General features: G+C 42.2%; 3 protein-coding genes across 3 annotated transcripts in view; 1 reads left to right on the top strand and 2 right to left on the bottom strand.

Moving 5' to 3' along the window:
* cdk19 (cyclin dependent kinase 19) overlaps positions 1–1,369 on the bottom strand; it is a 71,664-nt gene extending 70,295 nt beyond the window's left edge. Inside the window, exon 1 of the mRNA XM_076273377.1 lies at positions 1,302–1,369. The gene's annotated coding sequence lies outside the window, so the exon portion shown is untranslated. The remainder of the gene's footprint in view (positions 1–1,301) is intronic.
* amd1 (adenosylmethionine decarboxylase 1) lies at positions 60–12,794 on the top strand. The gene is made up of 9 exons (XM_076273378.1): positions 60–376; positions 4,685–4,771; positions 7,366–7,492; positions 7,724–7,826; positions 7,921–7,963; positions 8,077–8,221; positions 8,482–8,574; positions 8,714–8,869; positions 9,022–12,794. Exons 1-9 carry the CDS (start codon positions 267–269, stop codon positions 9,163–9,165), a joined length of 1,008 nt encoding a protein of 335 aa, XP_076129493.1. The 5' UTR covers positions 60–266; the 3' UTR covers positions 9,166–12,794.
* A 3,329-nt stretch (positions 12,795–16,123) lies between these two features.
* ppil4 (peptidylprolyl isomerase (cyclophilin)-like 4) lies at positions 16,124–23,120 on the bottom strand. Its single transcript, XM_076272728.1, has 13 exons — positions 23,027–23,120; positions 22,557–22,624; positions 22,400–22,464; positions 21,898–22,015; positions 21,556–21,698; positions 20,981–21,077; positions 19,899–20,015; positions 19,609–19,733; positions 18,893–18,959; positions 18,663–18,774; positions 17,915–18,005; positions 17,544–17,688; positions 16,124–16,873 (listed from the first exon to the last, which is right to left on the bottom strand). Exons 1-13 carry the CDS (start codon positions 23,094–23,096, stop codon positions 16,655–16,657), a joined length of 1,437 nt encoding a protein of 478 aa, XP_076128843.1. The 5' UTR covers positions 23,097–23,120; the 3' UTR covers positions 16,124–16,654.
* Between the last annotated feature and the right edge of the window lie 780 nt (positions 23,121–23,900).

Below are 23,900 nucleotides of genomic sequence, written 5' to 3'. Positions count from 1 at the left end.
GTCCAACTTGAAGATGACGTATCAGACCTGAAGATAAAACCACCGCGCAAACTGCAATCTGCGCTTTCACAGTATGGCCGGCGACATTAGCTAGCACTCGCTCACAGTATTCTCTGTAAAGGGGAAGACCGTAAAACCAAGAAACTACATCTGGATTGCTAAAGGACTGTACCTAGACAATAAATTATAACTATCAAGCAAGGACTAATTAAGTTGAGAAAAATAACCAACGTATAATTTCTGTTGTTGGTGTCTGTTGTCTCACGATGGAAGAGAACGGTGCACACTTCTTCGAAGGGACCGAGAAGCTGTTGGAGGTGTGGTTCTCCCGGCAAGATGAGACCAAAGGAACTGGGGACCTCCGCACCATCCCAAGGTTAGTTTGTATCTCTGTATGTATCGTTACTGGTGATGATAATGACATGTCATGTATACTAACTTAACGTAGACGTTACCATTAGCTCCCAAGGATTCTATCAACATTAGCAAGGCTCATTTGTCAGTGGTACAACGTTATCCACTCACTTGACACGTAATTTTGTTAGGTACGACACCAAATATCTTATTGGCTTAGTCATAGGCAGTACTATGACGAGAGGCATCAAGATAATAATTCGTTGTCACCATTGACCAGTTGTGCTAGCCTGTTATCTGCTAGTGGAGTAACGCTAGCTTGCTAGCTTACTTTCTATGTGATTGACTAGTATTCGGCTCGAGGCAGTGAGACGAGCTTGTTACCATCCCCCATTATTCAATGTTCTATACGTTTGCGTTAAATTGATCGCTTGCCTCATCCGTCAGACCCTCTTCTCTTTTCGTATATTATTCAGACATTCATTAACAATGGGCAGTACAAAGGTGATCACATCAAGCAGTTTTATGTTGCCCAGTCAATCAATGAATGAATGAACTGCAATGTTTCTGGCAATGATAACGCGAAGTGGCTAACTTAGCCGCAGGTCCGTAGTAATCCAGTTTGTAAAACGAATGCACCTTGTTTGTCAACGTCTTAATCTTTGAAATAAATTCAGTGACTTTATTCGGATAGAAAGTCTTTGACGTTAGCTACTTTTGGTGTCTCCGCAAACACCCCACGTTGAAGTCGAACGACTAGTAGTCCGATCTTAGAATGACTATGCTATGGTAGTGTTAGCTTACGAGCTAACATTGCTCAACGACTGCGTAGTTTTCCTATCCGAAAAGCCGTGACATTAATCTTGCGCTCACACTCTCGAAATCCAGCTTCTGTAACAGTCTAAATACACCGAGGGCAGTATTACAAGAAAAATGTGATATTGTACCTTTCGCCGTAATTTTATGCTGGTCTTTTTCGTGTGACGCATGTGGGCCTGAGCATGTGGCATTGCCCGCGACACTCCGCAGTCGCAGTCGGTTGGGTGAAATGCCGCAATGCTTCCACAAGATTTATAACATCTGCTAAGAAATGGTCTGACTGATGCTAGGTTTATTAAAACAGTGAGTATGGATGGGCATTCTGATGTATTGCACTAAAACGTTAATCGTTAACAAACGACCAAAGACAGTCCTCATTCAATAGTTACTCAATCATCTTTTGCTACATTGTAACTTATGTGACTAACTTTAGCCAGTTCCACGTTTGCAACAATTTAGGCATGAGCAGCCTTTTGCAGCCTTTTTAAAAACAAAACAAAAAATAATTGCCAGATCAAAACCAACAGAATAGGTCTGTAAGTTACGCACTCAAGATTGTAAATATTTTATCTGGTTTCTCTGGCATACAGTTTTTGGTAACTTGTTAATTAATTTACTTAACCCAGTTTTTGATAAATCCTTGTTTGTTACCAAGGTACTTTGCTACTTTCTATGTGAATGTGTCACGTTTTATGTTCGTGACATTCTCTCCTCCCATGTCGTTGATTGGTTGGGAGCATATGGGCTCCGTGGTATACGGCTGCAGCTTCTCAAACAAGACCCCCTTTGGGTTCCATTGCCAAATCGGTTTGCGGGCAGTGGACAGATGTTGAGGTAGGAGGGAGGAGGAGACTCGCAGGAACACGCGCACACCCCTGGGGGTGTTTCAAAAAAATTGACGCTCTATCTATAACATTTGTCAGAGAGAGACCACGTGCAACTTTTGGCTATGAAAGTAGCCTAAGCAGGCGTAAATTACCTTAAAGGCAAACTAATGGTCACTTACATGTGACAATAATTTTGAGTTAAAAGATTTTGTCTTTAGGCCATCACTTGAAATATAATGTTTAATTTCTTGTCTGGAGCAGATTGTTCTCAAATCCCTATCATGACGGAGCTTTTTATTCTTGTAAGTTTGACATTGTTTTCAATATCTATTAAAGTTCCAAAACAAGTCTCATGCTGTCATTATGCTACTGTTGAGCTTTTGCCTTGGTCAGAAGAAGAACAAGAGCCAGTCCAATCCAGAGGGGGAGAATGGCCAGGCCCGAGTATTGGTTTACCGGCACCATCTTAGATTAATGGCCGAGAGGAGCGCTCAGTAGATCACTAGAGCTGGGCACCGGCCAATGTCCAAATAAGTCCTCAAGAGCATCTGATTAACAAATCTCACTGGTCTCGCTTCCTTTCTCTCCTACAGCACCTTTCATTTCGTCATTCTGTGTAGGCTAAAGCCTGATGTAATCGCCTGTATAATGCCACAATGTGTTCATCTTAAAGTTTGTTAAAGATGTTAAATTATGTATTGGCTAGTTCTGTTCTGTTGGCTATAGTGAGGTTTATAAGCTATTAATAAAGCAGTCATATTGAGAATAACTTGTGAAACGGTGAAAAGTAGTCTTGTTGTAGTAAAAAAAAGATGAATTGTTAAAGTTGAACTGTAAAAGTAAGATTTTTAACCTTGTATTTGTTATAAAAGTGTGTAGACAAAGTATGGAGATGACTGAAGTATAGTGGCCTAATAGTATCTCATTATACGGCACATGTCAAGGTCCAGTTTGTCCTGTTTGGTGTTGCATCTCTGTGTCAGTTTGTCATTGAACTTATTGCGCATCCAAATACCAACATGTCCGTTGGGTCTGTTAAAACCATAAGCTATTTGCACACAGTCTCTCAACTTTGTGGTTAAGTGGTTTTACAATGTGTTTGATGTTGCCAACATGCCACCAAATGACCACAGTGTTTCTATCTGTCAACACACACACACACACACACACCTACCTGCTTGCGTTAAACACTGCCAGCTGGGCCGGATGGACACAAGGCTTGGGGTGTCCATTGTAACCACACACTATATCCTTACATTACCTCAGTTCATTCTTGCCTTTGAGGTGTCACAGGCCACTGCCACCAGAAATAGCCCCAGGGTCTCGGTTATCTCCGGGCTGACACATGAGATGCTGGATTTGGTCTCCCTCGGACAGTTGTCTGCTCCGACGTGTAGCCATAATATGTCACAAGTGTGTAGTAACCAGAATCGGCTTTTCATCTGGCTAGATTCCTCTTGGGATATGCCATGGAAATTGGCAATGAACTCGCAATGTTATTAGCTTTGCAGGAAATGTTTTGACTTGTAAATAGTGAAATGTGTGATCAATGCCCACCCAGTTGCTGAAAGAATCATATTCAAATGGTTACTTCTCTAGGGGCTTGAAGGGAAACAAATAAAATCTCTTACACAGGATTTATGAGCATGTGACGGGCCGAAGAAGGCTGTAGCAAGGAAATGTTTTTGGGAGCTTGGTGCTTATTGACTGAACTGATGCGCACACTAGTGAACCTGCTATTGTTCGTCACAGACTCCGCTCCGACATTTACTGCCCTGAGGTAGTGTTTGTATTAGATGTCATGTGCTTCTGAGCTCAGCGGGCAAATGGATCTTCTTGCAGCTGCTCTTCCCTTGCCACACACTGGCCTGGCTGTGGAGGCTGTAAAACGCACCGTGGACGGACAGACAGACGCCCATCTGCTCCTGGCTTTTGGGGATGGACGGTGCTACTGTAAACGTTGAGCATGCCCCTCTCTGTGACCTCCTCCCGTGAGCGGCTGGTCACGTTTCTTTTTGTCTCCCAGTGTCGAGCCTTGCTCTGAGAGTCATAGTAGAGAACCAGAGCGCTGAGGCGGAACTGAGATGTCTCTCAGAGAGTGTCTCTGACACGACTACAGTAGCTCTACCCTCCACGGCCGTCCTTGAACTGTAATGGCAGATGGCTGGTAGCCAGCTTGGCTATGAAGCCTGCCGCATTTTACTTTGTCCTTCACCTGTCTTTTTTATAATAGTTTTTACAGGCCTTGTTTTGGGTTATAGATCACACCACAATACATCACCCCCTTAAGATAGACTTATTGCCTTGGCAAAGCTGTTATATGTTTGGTTTTGAGAGACTGTTTATTTCAATTGGGAGTGTTTGGTCCAACTGTTGCAGAGCTCACCTCAATGGTTCATGAAATGTTTTATTTAGAAACGGGCTGAGTTCATATGCCTCTAATAGACCTCTCTGCTGTTCTTGGAAGTTCAATGAATAGTACTGGGTAAAAAAAGTAGAAGCAGATGGTTATTTGACCTAATACAAAGCACTGAAGTGTGATGGTGGTGTGGTGTATGTGTTTGCTTACAATTTTAATATTTTATTTGGTTATTCAAATAAATTGTTTACCTCTGATGTGATTTGCATTCTTCCTTGTTATTCACCCCTTCTCCCTCTCTCTCTCTTTATTTCTCTTTCTGCAGGTTTGAGTGGGACAAACTTCTGGAGAATGTGCATTGTTTGATCATTAGTGTGACAAAAACTGACAAGCAGGAAGCTTATATACTCAGGTGAGTGTCCTGGTTGCCTCCAGAGTTCACCTTGTGCTGGGCGCTTTCCCTTTTTACTCACGGGGGATTAGTCAGCAGGGATTAACCCTTAAAGGAGTACAGTCACACCGGTGTGACTGGAATGTTGGGAAATGAATGCTATAAAAGAATATCTGGGTTTATTGAATTCAACATGGAATTTTAGAACCTTTATTGTTGCGGAACTTAGAATGTTCAAAAACCTACACCTTTAAGGGAGCAGCCCTGAAGGTGTGTCACACTGTCCGTGTTCGAAACGCTACGGTGACCGGGTGCTAAAATAGCCACAGTGGCTGCGTGCTCTCTCCCTCTCTCTCCCCCCTGAATCAAGTCAGTGGTATATTGAGACAGTTTTACACAGGCTTACCTTAATACATACACACACACACCCCTTAATATACACACATACACGCACACACCACACACACCACACACACAATATACTGGCTGCCTCCTTTAGAGTCCAGCTCTCGAGCACTCTCCAATACAAAGAGCAAGTCTGTACTAGACAGGCATGCCAGTACTCTAAATGGTCCACAGACTGATTATTCAGTGGCTAATCCTCTGCTGATGACCTATGCCCCTGGATCTGACCTGTCTGGACATCCTGAAGTTGGGTCCCAACGTGATAGAGCTCACGTTCTCCACTAAACACACATGTGTTAGGGTTAGGAAAGTAAACTTTGTTTGGAAAGTAAACTTTGAATGTGTTAAGAAAGCCATTTCAGACAGGGCCATGAGGCATGGGAGTATTAGTACATTGCTGGGAATCAAGCTGACTAAGGGATCGCAGACTATTCATTCAAGAGACAACCAGACTGGCAAGATGCTTCTTACACACACACACACACACACACACCCTCACGTCACTGAAGGAGAAAGTCCGATTATTTGGCTTGACCAAAGGATGGGGGATCAGCCTCTGTCTGTCTGTCTGTCTGACCGGCGCACGACCTTGCCAGGAAGACTAGAGCTGAGCCAGGGATGCGAGGGAAAGATCCCCCCCCCCCCCCCCCACACACACACACACACTCTCCTATCAGACTCCTCATAGAGTGCCTGAGCACTCTGCCTCGCTCTGTCTCCCTGCCGACCGTTGTCATGGGAACAGCGCGCTCACTCCCTCCGCAGCGGGCCTGTCTTTGCTGACGCATGTGTCTTTGCTCAAGAGAATGGCCCTCGCTGGTCTACTCCATTTTAAATAACAAAAACAAGCCAGACGTCTTTTGTTGTGCCCTGCACCTGAAAGCCAGGCTGAATTCATTCTATCGTCATGCACATTCAAAGGGTTAAAAGAGGCACATCATTGGAAAGCTGGATTTTCTTTTAATGCTTCAAATTTAAAATGGATTTCATGCTACTGTACTGTGATAATGGTATATTTCAGAACTAATAGTTTTGCTAATAGGCTTTACCATCACTTGGACTGCACATTATAGTCACTGTCAGTAATTTGGATTCGAGTTTCCAAGATGCACCCTTTTATCTTTAGTTGCTGTTTACCTTTTAACACCAGTTGCCAACTGGGTGAACGGCAAGCATCCACGCCCTGAGAGTAGTCACATGGTCTCCGTTTCCTAGCCAACGGTCTGTGATTGGGACGAGGCCGGGCCCAGTGTTCTTCCCTCCTCTGCACTCAGTGGGATGTAGTTTGTTTAGTTTGTTTGTTTACTCGAGGAGCGCTGAGCCATCAATGGCATCACTGAGGGCAGTGCTAGTTGAGTTGTTATGGTTTGGTTCGGCACGGCCCTGCCCGCCCAGCTTTAATGAACTTGGACAGACTGAGGAAACGGAGTACCCCCCCCCCCCCCCCCCTGTTTGCACATGATGCGTAGTGTAGTTGCTGCCGTGTCTTTGGTCATCACTGGTCATTGACCCAAGAAGTCACTTTAGCACACACTGGTGCACTGGTGACTGACTGCAAATAATAGGCTGGAGGGACAACTCTACTGTACCTGTAAAGGCCTATTCACACCAAGAACGATAATGATAACTATAACCATAACGATAAAAGCGTTCACACTGAACAACGATAAGCAAAATCTCTCCTTGTGTTAATGAATGTGACGGTTAAAATTTGATGGGTTCTGATTGGCTATTAGCTTTTTATCGTTCTGAAAATCGTTCTGAAAGTGATCCCCAACAATATCGTTCTTCATGACGTTATCGTTATAGTTTATGTGTGAACGTCGTCATTCATATTAACGAGAATGATATTTATTTATAGTTATCGTTATCGTTCTTGGTGTGAATAGGCCTTTAAGACGTTACTGAGAAACCGCTCAAAGTGCACCAATATTGCAGCTACTTTTTCACCCGCCCTACCTTACTTTATTGACTCATTTTGTCAGCTAAGTTGGTCTTTATAAGCAGTGTGATGGTGATGTTGTACCTTTATTAAAGGTGTGATAAGTGTAGCTTAAATGATAACATGCTTAAATGTTAATAGCTTAAATGTTATTCTAATGCTGCAAGTCAATGCCGTAAGTCGCGTCTGCCAAATGAATGAAATTTAAATGTGATAAGGAAAGAATTTTAAATCTGCTTTTCTTTCTCGTTTGTGTTTTTGTTTTCAGTGAGAGTAGCATGTTTGTCTCCAAGAGACGTTTCATTTTGAAGACATGTGGTACCACCCTCTTACTTCAAGCGCTGGTGCCCCTGCTGGAGCTCGCCAGAGAGTACTGCGGCTTTGATGCCATCGAGGTGAGGAGGGATCGAACGCAACACAACACCTGGTTTAACACCACGAGTAACACTAGACTTTACAATACAACCGCTCACACCGTGTCCTACAGGCACGGTTATTTAAGGTGCATGTTATGAAACATTGTGTGCGAAACGATTTGTTCTTGGCATTCTCTGTTGCAGACATGGGCAAGCTAGCTCTTACCGTAGACATGGTGCATAAACAAATGTTTTCCTCGTTCCTTGCAGAATTTCTTTTATTCTCGCAAGAACTTCATGAAGCCCAGCCATCAGGAGTTCCCTCACCGGAATTTCCAGGAGGAAGTGGATTTTCTGAGCCAGATTTTTCCAAGTAAGACTCCCAAAGCTAAGAAATGTTTGAGGCAAGAGTTGTAGAATCATCATTGTTTGTGTTGTGGGATAATCATTTCCTCTCTTTTCCTTAGACGGAGCAGCCTACTGTATGGGTCGTTTGAATTCTGACTGCTGGTAAGCATATTTCTTGCATGCGTTAAAAGTAAATAAATTCAACACAACGTCTTTATTCAGATTATGTGGGTGTCTTCTTTAACACTCCAAATCTCCGTATCGCGCCTCTCCAGGTACCTTTTTACTCTGGATCTGCCAGAGTTCTGGGAGAACAAGCATGCGGATCAGACCCTGGAAGTTCTGATGAGTGATCTCGACCCAGCGGTGATGGACCAGTTCTACATGAAAGACGGTGTTTCTGCAAATGATGTCACTCGTGTAAGTACAGGAGAGAGCGAGCGAGCGAGAGAGAGCGAGAGAGATCGAGATCTACCCGTTCAGTTGCTCGTGTGTTTTTGGCAGTTATCTATTTCTAAGCTATTTGTGAAATGCAACAGTTTGTTGACATATTCAAGACGTTGCATGCAGTGGTGTTCTTTCAAAATGCATGACCCTTGGGGAAATCCCTTGAGCAACAAATCATGGAGTAATATCAGAACGGCTGTTTGATGCGTTTGTTTTTGCACTTGTTTACACAGATGAGTGGAATTCGTGACCTGATCCCAGGTTCTGTGATTGATGCCACAATGTTCAACCCTTGTGGATATTCAATGAATGGAATGAAAACGGATGTAAGTTCTAAAAGAGAATTAACTAATGAATTAGATCCCTGCTTTTGTCAACTGTTCTATGCACATTCAAATAAGTACTCCTGTCAAATGGAACACTGTTTGTTTGCTCGTCTGATTGCGTTTGATTGTGACGTCACAGGGAACTTACTGGACGATCCACATCACTCCAGAGCCAGAGTTCTCTTACGTTAGCTTTGAAACCAACCTCTCCCAAACTTCCTATGAAGATCTCATCCGCAAGGTTGTGGATGTTTTCCAGCCAGGGAAATTTGTGACTACGCTTTTTGTCAACCAGGTATGTGCAAATATGGTAACGTGTCAGTATGCCTTGTAAAAAAGGTTTAGTCACTTAAGTGACTGACTGATTTACAGAATGGATCAAATTAATTAATTTTGCTTTCTTTCTTTCTCTCTCTCCCTCCCTCCCTTTTTCTGTTTGTGATACAGAGCTCCAAGTGTCGCAGTGTTTTCTCCTCCGCCCAGAAACTCGAGGGCTACAAGCGCCTGGATCGCCAGTTGGCCCAGTTCAACGATTACAATTTTGTTTTTAACAGTTACGCCAAGAACCGCCAGCAGAACCAGCAGAGCTGAACGAGAGAAATGAAGAAAAAGCGTAAAAAGAAAGCCGGCCGCCGAGAGCGATTGCTCGGCCGCCGTCTTCCTCCTCCTTCTCCTCCTTCTATTTCTTCTGTTCTTCTGACATTCTGTGACGAGGTTCTTGGCCATGATAAGGATGATAGCACCGCGGCCAAGAGGTTTAGTTTCCCCCTGTCCAGTTTGAATCGTATGCCTATTACTTGTACCTATGACTTAGCCCTCTTGCATGAAAGCTCCCCTGTTCGTGTAGATATCCTAGCTCACTCTTGCTGTGATCTTGAAGTGCATGTAGAGGAATTACAGCAGCTGGTTTTGGGGCGGTGGGCAAGGGGGCGAGGGCATCGCTCTCCTTTCTGCCGCCACAGGCCCTTCCTGCAGGTGTCCCCCCTCATCCCCCACAGACAAGGCTTCCGTGCCCACTAGGCCTGTACCCTGGCATGCTGAGATTGGGCCCCAGACTGCTAACGCGTGTTGTGTGGGTCCACCCAACCCCTCCGCCTCGCAGTTCTCCATGACCACCTCCTCTTTCTTCTCCCACCGCTCTGTCTCGAGCTCAAGCTCCCTGTGCAAAAATAAAAAAATAAATAACCCCTCCGGATGAAGCATCTTTGCCATAATTAGGGCAGGGCAGGGTTGGTTTAGCTTGTGTCCCCCCACCCCCCCGTTTCTCTCCCTGTGTGGTGTGGTTGTTTCTTGTTAACAGGGTTCCTCTAACCATGAAATTCATAGCACGCTACAGGGATAGCGATTTGACTTTTTACTTAAACTACACCCATTTACCACCCATGTAAAAATGAAAATCTTCAAGGCAAATAAAAATGAGTTGAATATCAAAATAAATAAATAGAATTTGCATAATAAATAATATGTTTAAATATCAAAATAAATACATATAAATTTGCGTAATAAATAATACATTTATTTAACAGTTAACCATATTGGGGTACTTTATGAAGTATTGCACCCATGGAGAGAAACACTGATAGATGCGCTTGATTTAAAATTCTCCACGGAGTTGTACTACGGCCAGTGGAGTCCCCTGCTCCTAGGCAGCTTGTTAATTGGGTCAACTCTCCTACAGCTTGTCTGCCTTAGCTCCCCCCTGACAATTGGCTAAAAATAAACTGCTTTTCAGGGCACCAGTCACCGAATTGAAACATGGCTTGTGTTTGGGTGGTCAGCTAGATAGATGTGCAATGTATACGAATGGCTTGCACTTTTAAGCCAACGGTCAGGCCGGTAGAACGAGGATGTAGTCCACCCCTCATTAGAGATTTCGCCACTAATCTGTGGTTATGCAATTTGCTGATAAGTCACAGGTGTCCACCACTAACTGTTGGGTAGTTTTCAGTTCGAGTGTTTCTGTTCCGGTCCAAATTGAATGTAGCTGTTTAAAAAAATAAATAATAAAAAACAACTTTAGGAGTTTGAATGTAGTTTCATTTGAAAACTGAAATCTGAAAGGTTCTAGTTGGCCTTTTCTGAAGAATGTTTATGTGCTGAGGACACCTTAGGTGTGGGCCCTACCTATAGCCTCGCCAAATGCCACTGCACTTATTGTTTGAAGGGAGGTAGATGGGTGTGGGGTGTCGCCCCCTGCCCTCACCACCCCCTCCCACCCACCACCACCCTCTCCGAATGATGCTTGACCACCGCTGTGCGACTGCCTTCCACATCGTAATTGTCAGTGCGCTCAATGAATTGGGACTCTTTTGCTTAGACCAGCGCTAGCCCAGCAAAGCACTTTCTCTTTCGCTAAACAATGTCTGTCCACCTCTGACCTGTCGCCCTCTTGTGTTGCCATCACTTTTCTTTCTGTGTCTGTCGCTTTCCCCCTCCCGTACATAAATTGGTGACCAACACAATGGGTTACAACCAATCTGAGCATGCCAGGGTCATCCCGGATCATTCCACACTAAACTGTTGCATAAACTGCCGTTTTATTAATTTTATTGTGCAGACAGTTTTTTTTTCTCCCTGCCCCACTGTCATGAACAGGTCCCCCAAATGTGACTCCACTGCACTTTTTTTGGAGTTCGCATCAATGCCCCTTTTGTTTACGTTGACGGAAAGATCCTGTGTTCCAATGGTGCATGTGACTACTAGTGCTGTATTGCTTGACAGTTGTATGTGCTGCATTTCTCGTTCCTCATGTATAAGTAAAAAAAGAGAGAAAGAAAAGGAAATTTTTTTTAAATCAGTGTCCTTTTTCCTCACATCTTGTTAAGTTACATAAAAATGTATAAAAAGAGAAAAAAAACTGTAGATGATAGGATCGGGGCATCCTGATAATGTTTTGAGAACAGGTGGTGACTCCTTCCTGATATATATATTTTTTTCTTTTCTTTTTTGATTATTCCCATCTAAAGTGCTGAAAGCAGGTCTGACTATTCAGTTGGTTGTTGAAACAAACCCGTGTGGGCTTTTGTCATTCGATTGCAGTTTTGCTGAAAGGCATTTTGAAGAGGGGACTGTTCTTTTCCATTGGCCAGTCAGTAGTCTTCATGAAGCTTCTCCCGCCAGAGATTGCAGACTGAGTGGTGAAATTTGCTGACTTGAGAGCAGGAGAGGAGATCGGTTTTTAGTGGAGTTGAGTAGGACAGTGGGAGACTCAAGCCCTGAACTGCTTTCAGCACTGTGGGATATTTTTCAAATGTATTTTTATTTAAAAAGGATAGGAATGTGTTTTAGGTAGAGGTGGGAGAGAGGGCGATAACACGGATAAGCTCCTATAAGACTCTGAAAGGATGCGAGTTGCACACTGTTGAAACCGACACAGACTTAGTTTCTGAAGAAGAATGTGATGTTACAAGTGGACCACTTCAATGGAGCGACACATTCGCAAGGCAAGGACCTGTGCAATGTTGACAATTGGCAAAGTCTCCTCCAGTAAGGCCTGTTGTGGATTGAGGAGTGGGTTTTGTTCAATTTTCACTTTTGCCAGAGGACCAACAAGCCAGCTCTTTGCCTTCCGATTGCGTTAGGCTTCAGTATCGCCATAGTTAGAGGCAGCCATAGTTCTATAGGAGCGTATGTTGTACTAGCGAGGACATTAGCATAAGCACTGTCAAACACAAGATTTTATTTTCTGGATGAAGTCATATTTTTGAGCGAAAGTTTGAGAAGTGGATAATTCAAGTTGACGAAGTTTGGAGCATTATGGGGTTTTTTGTTTTGTTTACTTTCTAAATATACAAGATGACTAATGACATTTTTTGCAGTCAAGCTATTTTTTTACAATACATTTTTGTAAGGGATGCGTTTCTGCTGCGGACCAATAACATAGGGTTTTTTTGTCTGTATTTTTTTTATTTTGGATGTTAAAAACCAGTGTTCCAAACTTTAATTTGTTCTGAAGTTAAGCGGCTAGATAATCGATCATGTTTTTTTTTTTTTTCCTCTTTCTCTGCCTTCCCTTGGTGTCGTTGAGATCCCTGGGAAAGGCAGAAACCACCAGCCTCCTCTCCTGTGAGGAAGGGTGCCATGACAGGATTTGGTATCAGGATGTGTCGAAGGGAAGACTTTGCTGTTCTAATTCTCTTGCTATTCTCTGCTTGGTCAAGATGTGCTAAATATATCTGTACTGAGCTTGATGCTTTAATAAAAAATAAAATAAAAATCCACATTGTTGTCATGACTGATTTCTTGCCCCAAATAGAAGCCAGATAATTGGTTTAAATGTCTGCCTTGAAGCTATTTTCAGAGGCTATGCAGACTGAATGATTTATAATAGACTTTCACTTGCCTAATGTAATTAACATGTCTAAAGAGGTATGATTGATCCATTATCTAGATGACATTTTCTTTCTTCTTTAACTGGATCAGATGAATGCTGCACTGAAAATCTAATATCTGACATCACATTTGAGGGGCCAGAGTTTATCTCCACAGAAGAGTAGACCTGGATGTACTGATATGTTTGTGTGAGATATTTCAGAGAAGTAACTCCATAAACCATAGAGGTACCTTGCTTATCACATAGGGCCAGAGTTTGGCAGCGATATAGGTAGCAGGAAGCTACGTCCAGGTGAGGACTTCAGTGAAGTGAAATTGAATAAACCAATCACATGCCACCAGTGCTAAATTCTGATCTATCTTTTATTAATTCTCTTCGGCCTGACTGCCCACTCTGGCCACAGTGCACAAGCACTTGTACGTCAAACTCGCACCATTGTTTAGGTAGGTGAATGATGAATTTTAGCACCAAATGCTGAGTTTCATAATTGTTTTCTCATTGCCAATTTCTTATCTAAATAAAAAGGCAATATCTTATTATAAAAATATCTATTTCTTACATTACATTATACTTCAGATACTATCAGATGTAACCTCTTTTTCTATATCCATACCAGGGTTGTGCACAATTCGAATTGCAATTCTGCTTCCTGTTTGCTACCTCAATTGAAATTGAATTGAATTGGAATTTGACAGCCAGTTTCAATTCAATTCTGGAATTTTGCACAAGCCTGATCCATACTAATAAATTTATAAATGTGCATGAGTTCACATGGGCTCTCCTTGTATGCTAGTGCACAAGGGACAGAGCCTTTTGTCCAGTGTTTCTGTGTGTTCAGAGGTGGACTGTAATGGCGAGCTGAAAAATGGCCCTTCAGTGACACTCCCTGGACAAAGAGTAAACAGCAAGCAAAGAATAAACAGCAATACAAACAGGTGAAATTAATTTAGTTAAGACTCCCAGGTCAAATTAGTTACTGAGAGGCGACACAAAATGTCCCCTTTGTGTGGAGTGACTTGAGGTTGTAAGCTGACAGATAAGGTGATCATGGCCCCTAATTTGCACCCTGGCGCAATGGCGGAAAACTCGTTTTCCACCCGGCGCAAAGTTTATTTTCGTATTTTGCACGTCTCATTTTTAAACAATGCGCCAGGAGGTGTGGCAATGAACAACCTAGGGAGCAGTCTGGCGCGTTGTCTATAAATCGCTATGGTACACTACTTAAAATGCATTACGCCACTGACCAAGAGAAACCTGTCAGAGAAGTCCATGGCGAGTTGTTCATATGTTATTTTAAGAGCGTATTATCAACAGTGATATGGGCGGGTGCACAAAGCACCATCCTTCTATCATCCATGAACACGCACCAGCACACATCCATGCAATACATTACAAAATTACAGAATTACAATGGAAAACATAATTAGAATAGGGCTGGGATAAACGATTATTTTTTAAACGATTAATCTAGCGATTATTTTTTCGATGCATCGATTAATCTAACGATTCATTTTTTTCAGTCCGATTCAATTTCGATTCGATTATCGATTATCTCCCCATTAATTCACTAATAGCAACTTATACATGTTTATTTACATATGAATGAAAAAACATGAATTATTTAACATTGCAATATATGTTTATTGCTCTTAAGATTCCAAAATAAAAGACTGAAGTGCAAGTAACTACAAGTGCAAAGTAATGTATTCTTAGTCAGAGGTAGCATTCAATAAAGTTTCAATTAGTAATTTTAAGACGTTCGTGTGGGAATCATGTGTGGATGCAAACGTAGTTCAAATAACAGTTTGTACTTCTCCTTTGGACAAGCACTTTTGAGTCTTGGAAAACACTTTTCCATTTCCATCTGGATTTTGCAGAGTCAATAAAATGAGCCCTGCATGAGTAATACAAGCAGCTGCAAGTAAGCATGCTAAACTTGACATCCAAACAGTATTCTAACGTTAGCTTTGAGATAAGGTTACTGCTTGATTGCATACTGTAACTTAACTTCGTTTAGTCTCCTCAATGTACTATGTTGTGATAAGACCTTAGCAGAGTTTACTTTAACTTTAATGCGGTTTTGAACAAATTTGCGCAGCATGGTCACGATGCTAATCGGATTTAATAGCAATGTAGCCCACTGTGTTCTATGCAATGCTTCTATGTGGCAACAACAATCCTTCAACAATCGTGAATATTTTGTTAAATGCACATGCAGAGGAGGAGCAGCGGGCTCGTTACGAGAGAGAGCGGGCGGGGCGAGGAAAGGCTGTGTGAGTAAGTGGCAAGTGCAGCTCAATGAAATTATTTTATCTTATCTTTAATTTAAATAGCAGGCCTACAACATAGAACATCAATGTGTGGTGGCCGGTTTTGATTTCGTGGTGCCCAGCCACAGATTAGTCAACGTATGAAAAACACTGAAGGTGTAAAATTAAAAATATTTAGCAGCACACGTTATGCTTGACGAATCGACGCTCATATTTTGCGTCGACGTATTTTTTGCGTCGACGTCATCGATTACGTCGACGCGTTGTCCCAGCCCTAAATTAGAATAAAGATATTACGAAATACATCTCACAATGAGTAGTTCACCATCATTTGCAAATTGGCAATGACAGTTAAGAGTGATTAGGCGAGAGGTGAGAGACATACAGTATGAGCACAGCTGAAGACGCACTGTCACGAGATATTAGCAACTCCTCTGCAGGATAAATGTTGTTTTATTCAGTCATTCGAACATTACTAGGGTAAGTGTTGCTTTTTCCAGCCTATGTTTTCAGTCAGTCAATAGTGAAAGTAACTAACTCTGTAGAACTGTTTTGTTGTTGACTGACACCACGGTAAGGTTAGTTTCACTTTGCCAATGAGTTCAAATAATAGACGAGTGCAAATGCGTGAAGGCTATACTATTCTAGGCTTCAGTAAAGCATGGTTTAGTGGAATAACAAACCATTCTCATTGGTTTAAATGATCTTACGCCCAAAACACACCCATGACTGATTAACAAACATTTCATAACTAAACCACACCCAATATGGACTGGACAAACCCCCAAATTTGTGTAAACTATTTGCCAGTGACCATGCACTTTAGACTGTCATAATAGGGCCCCTTATGTGCTTTAGGGATATGGGCAAGGCCAGTTCTAGCCTATTACATTTGGGTGGGCAACACAGTAAAGCGGTCAAATTGAATTTACATCAACAAGAGACATTAATAAATCATTGAGTGTTTTAATGTTAATTGGCCTCATATATAAACACAGGGAAAACAATGTCACTGTTTTCTGTTTTCATTTCATATTACTAGTTAACACTACTCTTCTCCGAACACAAGAACACACCCTCAAAAAAACAGATCATGATTCCTTTTACACTGATACCACCTTCCCACAATAACAAACGACAAATGATAAACGACTGATCTAAAGAGCTAAAAATCTCATCCGCCAGCAAAACACTTCATTTCTCTGCCTGTGTGTAAAGTTATTCATTTATCCATATGTCTTCTCAGACAGCACCTGTCAAAGCCGAAGTGACACTGCTGAGGGATGCGATGCGACTCCAGCTGACAGTCTTTCATAAAGTCAGACACAAAAAGAGAAGAAAGTGAGAGAGAAAGCCAAGCAGAGATACAGGCCTGAGGAGGAGCAGAAAGCTGACCGGTGACCGATGCACGGCACTCCATGTACGGGGCAGATGTATGGGGCTTCCAGAGGGATAGAGGGGCAACTAGCCGCCCCCCTCACCTGCGCTCCTTGTCCTTCGGCCTCCTGGGGCTGCGACTGCGGCTGCGGTGGCGGCGGCTGGAGCTCTTGTCGCTGCTCTCGTGGCGGTGCTTGTCCCGATGCCGGTCCAAGTGCTTGTCGCGGTGTTTATGGTGGCTGTCCCGGTCCCTGGAGCGGGACCGTGAGCGGGAATGCTGACGACCTGATTTCTTGTTCCTTCGACTCTCGTCACTTTCCTGAGAGGAGGGGGGGAGGAGAGATGACGACCACTGCCTGAGTCAATCAGCACTTATTCATCATACACCATCGCCGATCAATCACTTATTCATCATACACCATCGCCGATCAATCACTAAAACAGCCGTGTTGGAGCAGTCGTGGCCTACTGGTTAGGGCTTCGGGCTTGAAACCAAAGGGTTGCCGGTTCGATCCCCGACCAGTAGGAAAAATGTGGGCCCATGCCCACATCCACGGCTGAAGTTCCCTTGAGCAAGAAACCTAACCCCTCACTGCTCCCCGAGAGCCACTGTAGCAGGCAGCTCACTCCTCTGGGTTAGTGTGTGCTTCACCTCACTGTGTACTCATTGTGTGCTTCACCGCACTGTGTGTACACTGTGTGCTCTGTGTGTTTCACTAATTCACGGATGGGATAAATGCACAGGATCAAAAGAGTATCTAACAAAAAACACCGCCTATGATCTGATGATGGTAAGCAGTTCAAGACCAGCTTCAAGAAAACTGCCTATTCCAAGACAGATACATAGTAGTTGACTTAGGAACTTGCCATTAAAATAAAAAAAGTTTGCATTTCTAAGGTTCTAAAAAAGAATTCTTATTGGCAGCGTCTTAAATACAGATGTAAGCACCACACAGCAAACAAGAATGAAACAGAGCACCGTTTCTGACCTTAGGTTTCTTAGGCATCTTTCTGAAATCTTCATCATCAGAGTGATGGTGTTGGTGATGCCTCTTATCTTTCTGCTTCATCAATACCTGATGGCTTCCCCCTTCCTCATCCTCCTCTTCATCAAGCACCAGGTCATACCGAGAGCTGATATTGATTCATGAAGGAAAAGACAGCTAACCATATTTACAGCAAAACACGCCAACTTAAGTCATCTCCACACAGTAAGCTTTTTTAAACACAGTAGGCTGTTTTTTAAAGTATTTAGGAATGGCAATATTCAAACATGGCACCATAGCCTGTGTCAAGTCTCTAGAGCGAAGCAAGGCAGAATGACAGATGCAAAATATAGTTTATCCAGTCAAAAGGATACTCTTGCTTCGGCTTCACTTTGTCTTTGATGGCCAGCTTGGTCTTGTTGTCCTGTTCATAGGCTTTGAAATCATCCTTGGTGTACTTTCCACCTGTAAATTAATTATAGGCACTTCAGTGGTTGAGGACTCATCAGAAAGCAAAGCCTTAAAATAGATGATCAAACTGACATCCTGAGGTAAAAATAGTATCTAGAAATATTCTCACTTTGAGAAGTGGATAAAGCTAGACCAAATCAATCAATCAAAGAAAAATATTGAATTGAATTGAATTGAAAAATGTTATTCCTTCTTTTAAAATCATAGTTTTAATAGGTCTTGAGGGACACTCCTGTCCTAGGGCCCTAATTTGAATGATGGTCAAAATGCTGAGTCTTCCATCTAACTAAAGCTAATTTAATAACTAGACAAAATCAATTTGCTAGTTTAACATCGGGGGCAAGACACTAAAGCACAAACATTGATGAGCCAGCTCAATGCTCCCATATGCCAGACTCTAGCTGTATTCCATGCACGAGAACTTTGCATGATGACAGACTTTGCACTTTGCTCGCTAAACAAATTAGGGCCCCTAGACTCTGCAACAGAAGCCTTACTGCACTGGGGCACGTTTCCCAAAACCATAGTTGCTAACTTTATTGGTTGCAATGCAATTTCCCATTGCCAACCAACTAAGTTGCTAACAGGTTACTATCGTTTTGGGAAACGCACCCCAGTGCAGTTGTATTTATTGGGGACATTTGGTTTGACCTTTTCCTTTCCACTTGATCTTGGCCACTGACTGGCTGAAGTCAACATGTATCCGTCGGTCATCAATCAGCACGTTATCCATTTTGAAGTACGCCTTTTCACAATCCTCCTCCTACAGTGCAATGCAATTGAAGATATGATTTAAATAGCATAAAGAAAGTACATTGGAACATCTTGTTGGAAAAACTGCAGCAATTTCTCTCAAAGATGGTACATAGTAGTGAATTTACCTTTTCAAATTCTATGAAAGCATAGCACAGAGACTCTCCTGTCTTCCAGTCTCTGATAATCTCACAGCTGTTATGGATAACAAACACAATTAATAAGGCTATGTCAGTTATATATAAACAAACCCACAAACTAGGGGCATCATATTCAACAAACATACATTTTGGAATGTTAAAGATGCCATAGAATGGATGAACGGAGCATTTACCCTGTTCTCTGATGATAACATAGAAGGTATGCAACTTTGGTCTGTCAGATGCTATTTTAAAAGCCCATTTGCAACCCTATTATTAAGCTGGGGAACAAAATGACCCATTTTAGTAGATATCTAGCGCCCTCTCATGGCTATCTGGTCCCATATGAGCTTTATGCTGTTCTCAATAGGTTCCAGAAACCTTATCCTGGATCTCTAACTTGAAGTGATAATGTAATGTGTGGAAAGGGGCGGTAATTAGAGGGATGGTTTGCATCACAGTATGTCTTTGTTTAGATTCGTCTGAATCTGTGGTCATTTCAAAGTCCAAGACTGACATATGAAGAAGGAAACAACTAAGCTTTCCTGTTCACAGTAGCTTTGTGGCCATGTACTGAATTCTCCTTATCAAACATTTTCCCATTCTGGATATGTCATCTTTAACATTGCAATGGCAACAAGTATATGCATAACAAGCCTACAACACTGTCCAAACAGAATGATTGGTTTGTTTAGAAGGTAAACCTTGCTATGGCTCCAAAGCGAGAGAAGATGATCTCCAGATCTTCATCAGTGGTGACAGGGTTCAGCTTGCAGACGAACAACACATTCTCTGGAGGTCTCATATCTGCATCTGGCAAATCACCCACCTGAGAGACAGGTCCAGAGTGAGGCAGAGGTCCAGAGCCAACATTTCAAAACCACTTACAGAGAGGCTACGCGGGGCGCAGAACACATTCTTGACGTGTAAAATTTGAATTTTAGAAGAAGTACACATTTTAAAAAAAAAAAAAAAAAAGGTCTCTCCCTCTCACCATCTCCAGCAGTATGGCCTGAGTCTTGGCCTCTTTCTCCTTCAGAATTTCGTCCATCTCATCAGTGGTCTTGCCCTCATAGTCATCTATCGACTCATCTGCTCCAATACGACCACTCTGCCAAAGGAAGAGAGAAGAGAGACATTGCTGTCAGTGACAGGGGGCCAATACAAATTGACAGAGATTGAGTTAATCCTTAACACAAGTAACACAAGATTTACATTTAGATTTATTCATATGGAAGACACTTTTATCCAAAGCGACTTACATATGTCAATTATATGACAAGGGCCATTGTCCCCAGAGCAAGTGCAAGTGGTGGAAGCCGGGCGCTGAACCTACAACTTTTCAGGCTACTGCATGCTACCCCAGCTCCTTAGCCACTACGCTATCACCGGCCCACAAGTAAACATGATGCAGCAGGAAAAATCAAGGCAAATCCATCTAGGTATAGTATAGGTATAAGTATATATACTCTTTTGATCCCGTGAGGGAAATTTGGTTTCTGTATTTATCCCAATCCGTGAATTAGTGAAACACAAAGCACACAGTGAACATACCGTGAGGTGAAGCACACACTAATGGCCCTTTCCATTACACTTGTAAATCCATCGCCCGAGTTGGAAAGTGTAAATTACCCAGCTTTCTTGCGGCATGTGAGGGGCTACGTGCCTTGCTCAAGGGCACTTCAGCCGTGGATGTGGGCATAGGATTGGTTGGAAACAACCACTTTCCCCGCCCACATTTTTCCTACTGGTCGGGGATCGAACCGGCAACCCTTCGGTTACAACCCCGAAGCCCTAACCAGTAGGCCACGACTGCCCCTCATCTACTGGTATTGGCAGCACTGGTATGGGTTTAATCTCCAACACTTGCTTTCCAGCACCACCTCAGATCAGTAATTTACCAATACTCTGAAAGAGGACAGCAGTGAACACTGGAAACCAAACAAAGACTACAACACTCACATCTAACTGCTCTTTAGCGGGCTCGAGAGAACACTCACATCTAACTGCTCTTTAGCGGGCTCGAGAGAACACTCACATCTAACTGCTCTTTAGCGGGCTCGAGAGAACACTCACATCTAACTGCTCTTTAGTGGGCTCGGGAGAACGATCAGGAACCGGCAGGTTGGGGGGGTCATCAAAAGGATCTTCTAGGATTACAGTGTGGTTAATCCTAGAAGTGAAAAAGATAGATAGAGATAGATAGATACTTTATTGATCCCCAGGGGAAATTCAAGGTCTCAGTAGCATACAGACAACACACACACACATTCACTAACAGCAGAAAAAGTAATTAAAAGTATATAATATAAAACACAACTAAGCAATAAGGACAGTAGAAGATAAAGAATCCTAGATGTGAAAAAGGGTTAAGTCTCATGGCTCAAATCGAAATACAGGCCACAATACATCAAAGGGCCATTGGAACTTCATTCCAAATAATATTGAAATACCTGTCTACAGTGTAATGTATATTATATGTAATCTACTGTATATTCACTCACCACCATGACTGTTTCCTTATGGGTTTTGTTCTACCCCTTCACATATGTCTCTCATTATTATCATACATGTCATATGAATTTAACACTTATTATTCAATTTCGTCACCATGTGGGAAAAACAAAAGTTAAAACTTGATGTCAACTAACCTGATGTCCTGATAAGGCACAAAGTCTTTGTCGACAAAGGCCTCGTTGATCTTCTTTAGGACCTCCATTCCTTCCGTCACCTCCCCGAAAACGGTGTGAACCCCATCCAGATAATCCACGCTCTCCCCTGTTGTAATGAGAAACTACAAACAAGAGGGGAATGTCATCTCCAAATCTCCTTATCTTTTCAAACACAGCTTCTGAGCATGGGAATTTGAACACAAAGTAGTCTGCAAAAAACATGAACCCTTCCTACATTCAGGCTTTTAAAAGTTTAGGCTACAGCGGTATTATCAGGTTGTTCTCGTTTCTTTGCATTGAAATGTTAAGACTTAACTGAACCTGAGAGCCATGTTGATCATTGCCGTTGTTCACCATGGACACCATGCCCTTTTTCTTGTGTTTGATCCTGGGGACTTTCTCTGAATCGAAGAAGCGGGCCTGGTCCCCATAGAGTTTACTGAAAACATATTATGGTAAAATAGATTTTAAAATGGCAGGGCTTTACTGCTATTCACCTATGGACTGTGGAAATGTGCACACTTTGTCAAAGACACACCAACGAAGATGCACTCTTGTCAAAAGGTGAACATAGGGTATAACAAAATTACTTTCAGAATTATAATTATTTCACAATTGTATAGTAAAACTGGATCTCTTCCATCTTCCTTGTCTCACACATAGATTTGAAAATTGTGGCATAACCAGATGTGTGATGTTAACATGAGAAGTGAGCAATATTTGATTGAAGTGAACAGATGTCTGGCTTTCCCGATGACATTACTGTCAGATGCATGGCGCTAGTTAACAGGTACAGTATGTAGTATGACCAAAGACGTTTTACCAGAAAATTGACTCTCCTCCACGACCCGTACCCGTTGGGTCTCCAGTTTGAGCGATGAAGTCTCTCTAGTGACGAACAAACAGATGATTTATCGTGTAATGCAAACCTTACTATGCAGTTGTCAAAGTATCAGCCGATAATAAAAGTTCATTCATACCTGCACATTATGGAATAGACAGTAGTTGTAGAATTTGATCTTGCATAACTTCAAGAAATTCAGACACGCTGAAAAAAATGCATTATTCAATAAATATGCTTAAGCATTTGAAATATTAGCAACTGGACAATTGAAATGGACAGGGCAAACTTTACCGTCACGTTAACCGCAAAAAGTAAGCGCGTTACCTAACCTAGCTGTAGTTCTATCAATATGCTGAAGTTCTATACATTATCAGTCCCAGACATTGTGAGATGTAGTTAACAAATATAAATAGCTAAAACGTTAAGATAGTGTTACGAAAATATCACTAACGTTACGTTAACGTTAGCTGATTAGCACAACATTTCAGCCAAATTGCCTTTCAAAACATCTAAGGAACGTCTTCGCTCCCCTGTATGTATAGTTTTACGTGTTATGTCGCATATGATTGGCATTACAGAACCCCATAGTCAAATGTGTATAGTTACTTTTCGGTCTTTCTTCAGTGTATAAATCAACAACAATATCTCCAAGTGTGGTTTCAAGCAGGACCGCCATGCTTGTTTCGTGGTCTGACGTCACTCTCGCGTGCGACGTCTCGTCGCCTCTCGTTGTGCTCAGCTGTGCGCTCAACAAATCAGACGGGCTCCATGCTCCGATCAATACCGACTAGGCTGCTGAAACTGCACAAAGTGAGCTAATATAAAACATGTTTTGATTTCAAATAATTAACATAGTATTTATAAACAGTAGGCATATTGAACTCTAGCTAGCTACCTCCCCGGTAGCCAAAAGTTCTGAGGAGCATGGTTTTGTCTTACCAATAGAGGGCAGCTTCACAAAGCACGGAGCAGAGCCGTGAGGTCGAATCAAGTTCAAGTTATTTTATTTCACATTTACATAGTTATAAACCGTATACAACTTGTAGTGAAATGAGAGACTGGTACAGTCCACAGACTGTACAAAACTAGTAATAGTTGGCCATGCTGTAGGCCTATAGGTCAAACCGGCATTCAGCCGTTCAGTTGGACTAAGCCTACTCTCCCCCAAGGATATGTAGGCATAGCCCATTTTCTTAAAAGATATAGTCTACGTTCAGTGAAGTTTCTTTTTTACTTGCATTATTGTCAGGGTTATAACCTGATGAAATATAAAAGGGGGAAAAAACAATCAAGATATCTGGGAATGTTCATATTATGTAACCATAGCTATCAGTGTTGCAAGGACATCCAACCTCCACTCTCACCTGTTTAATCATGTAGTTTTGTATGTAGACATCATATGCAATTTAATTAATATTTTCAATATTTTTGTCCCCACATACTAAGAATCAGAACATAAAATTAATGAAACAAAAGCACA

The sequence above is a fragment of the Alosa pseudoharengus genome, unplaced genomic scaffold, assembly GCF_046254945.1.
Source record: "Alosa pseudoharengus isolate Yale_2024_CS ecotype anadromous, Long Island Sound unplaced genomic scaffold, YU_APseudo_1.1 YU_APseudo_1.1_scf_7, whole genome shotgun sequence".
In the NCBI taxonomy this organism is placed as follows: Eukaryota; Metazoa; Chordata; class Actinopteri; order Clupeiformes; family Clupeidae; genus Alosa; species Alosa pseudoharengus.
Note: the sequence above shows the minus strand (reverse complement) of the source record. Positions and strands in the feature narration are given on the sequence as shown.

Excerpts from the sequence above, each read along its gene's own strand:
- amd1 (XM_076273378.1), top strand. The coding sequence starts at position 267 with ATGGAAGAGAACGGTGCACACTTCTTCGAAGGGACCGAGAAGCTGTTG. Across the intron at positions 4,772-7,365 it reads CAGGAAGCTTATATACTCAG|TGAGAGTAGCATGTTTGTCT; the intron begins GTGAGTGTCCTG and ends TTTTGTTTTCAG. Across the intron at positions 8,222-8,481 it reads CTGCAAATGATGTCACTCGT|ATGAGTGGAATTCGTGACCT; the intron begins GTAAGTACAGGA and ends TTGTTTACACAG.
- ppil4 (XM_076272728.1), bottom strand. The coding sequence starts at position 23,096 with ATGGCGGTCCTGCTTGAAACCACACTTGGAGATATTGTTGTTGATTTA. Across the intron at positions 22,625-23,026 it reads CACTGAAGAAAGACCGAAAA|CGTGTCTGAATTTCTTGAAG; the intron begins GTAACTATACAC and ends CATTTTTTTCAG. Across the intron at positions 17,689-17,914 it reads AAAGTGAAGCCGAAGCAAGA|CTCTCGGTATGACCTGGTGC; the intron begins GTATCCTTTTGA and ends AATCAATATCAG.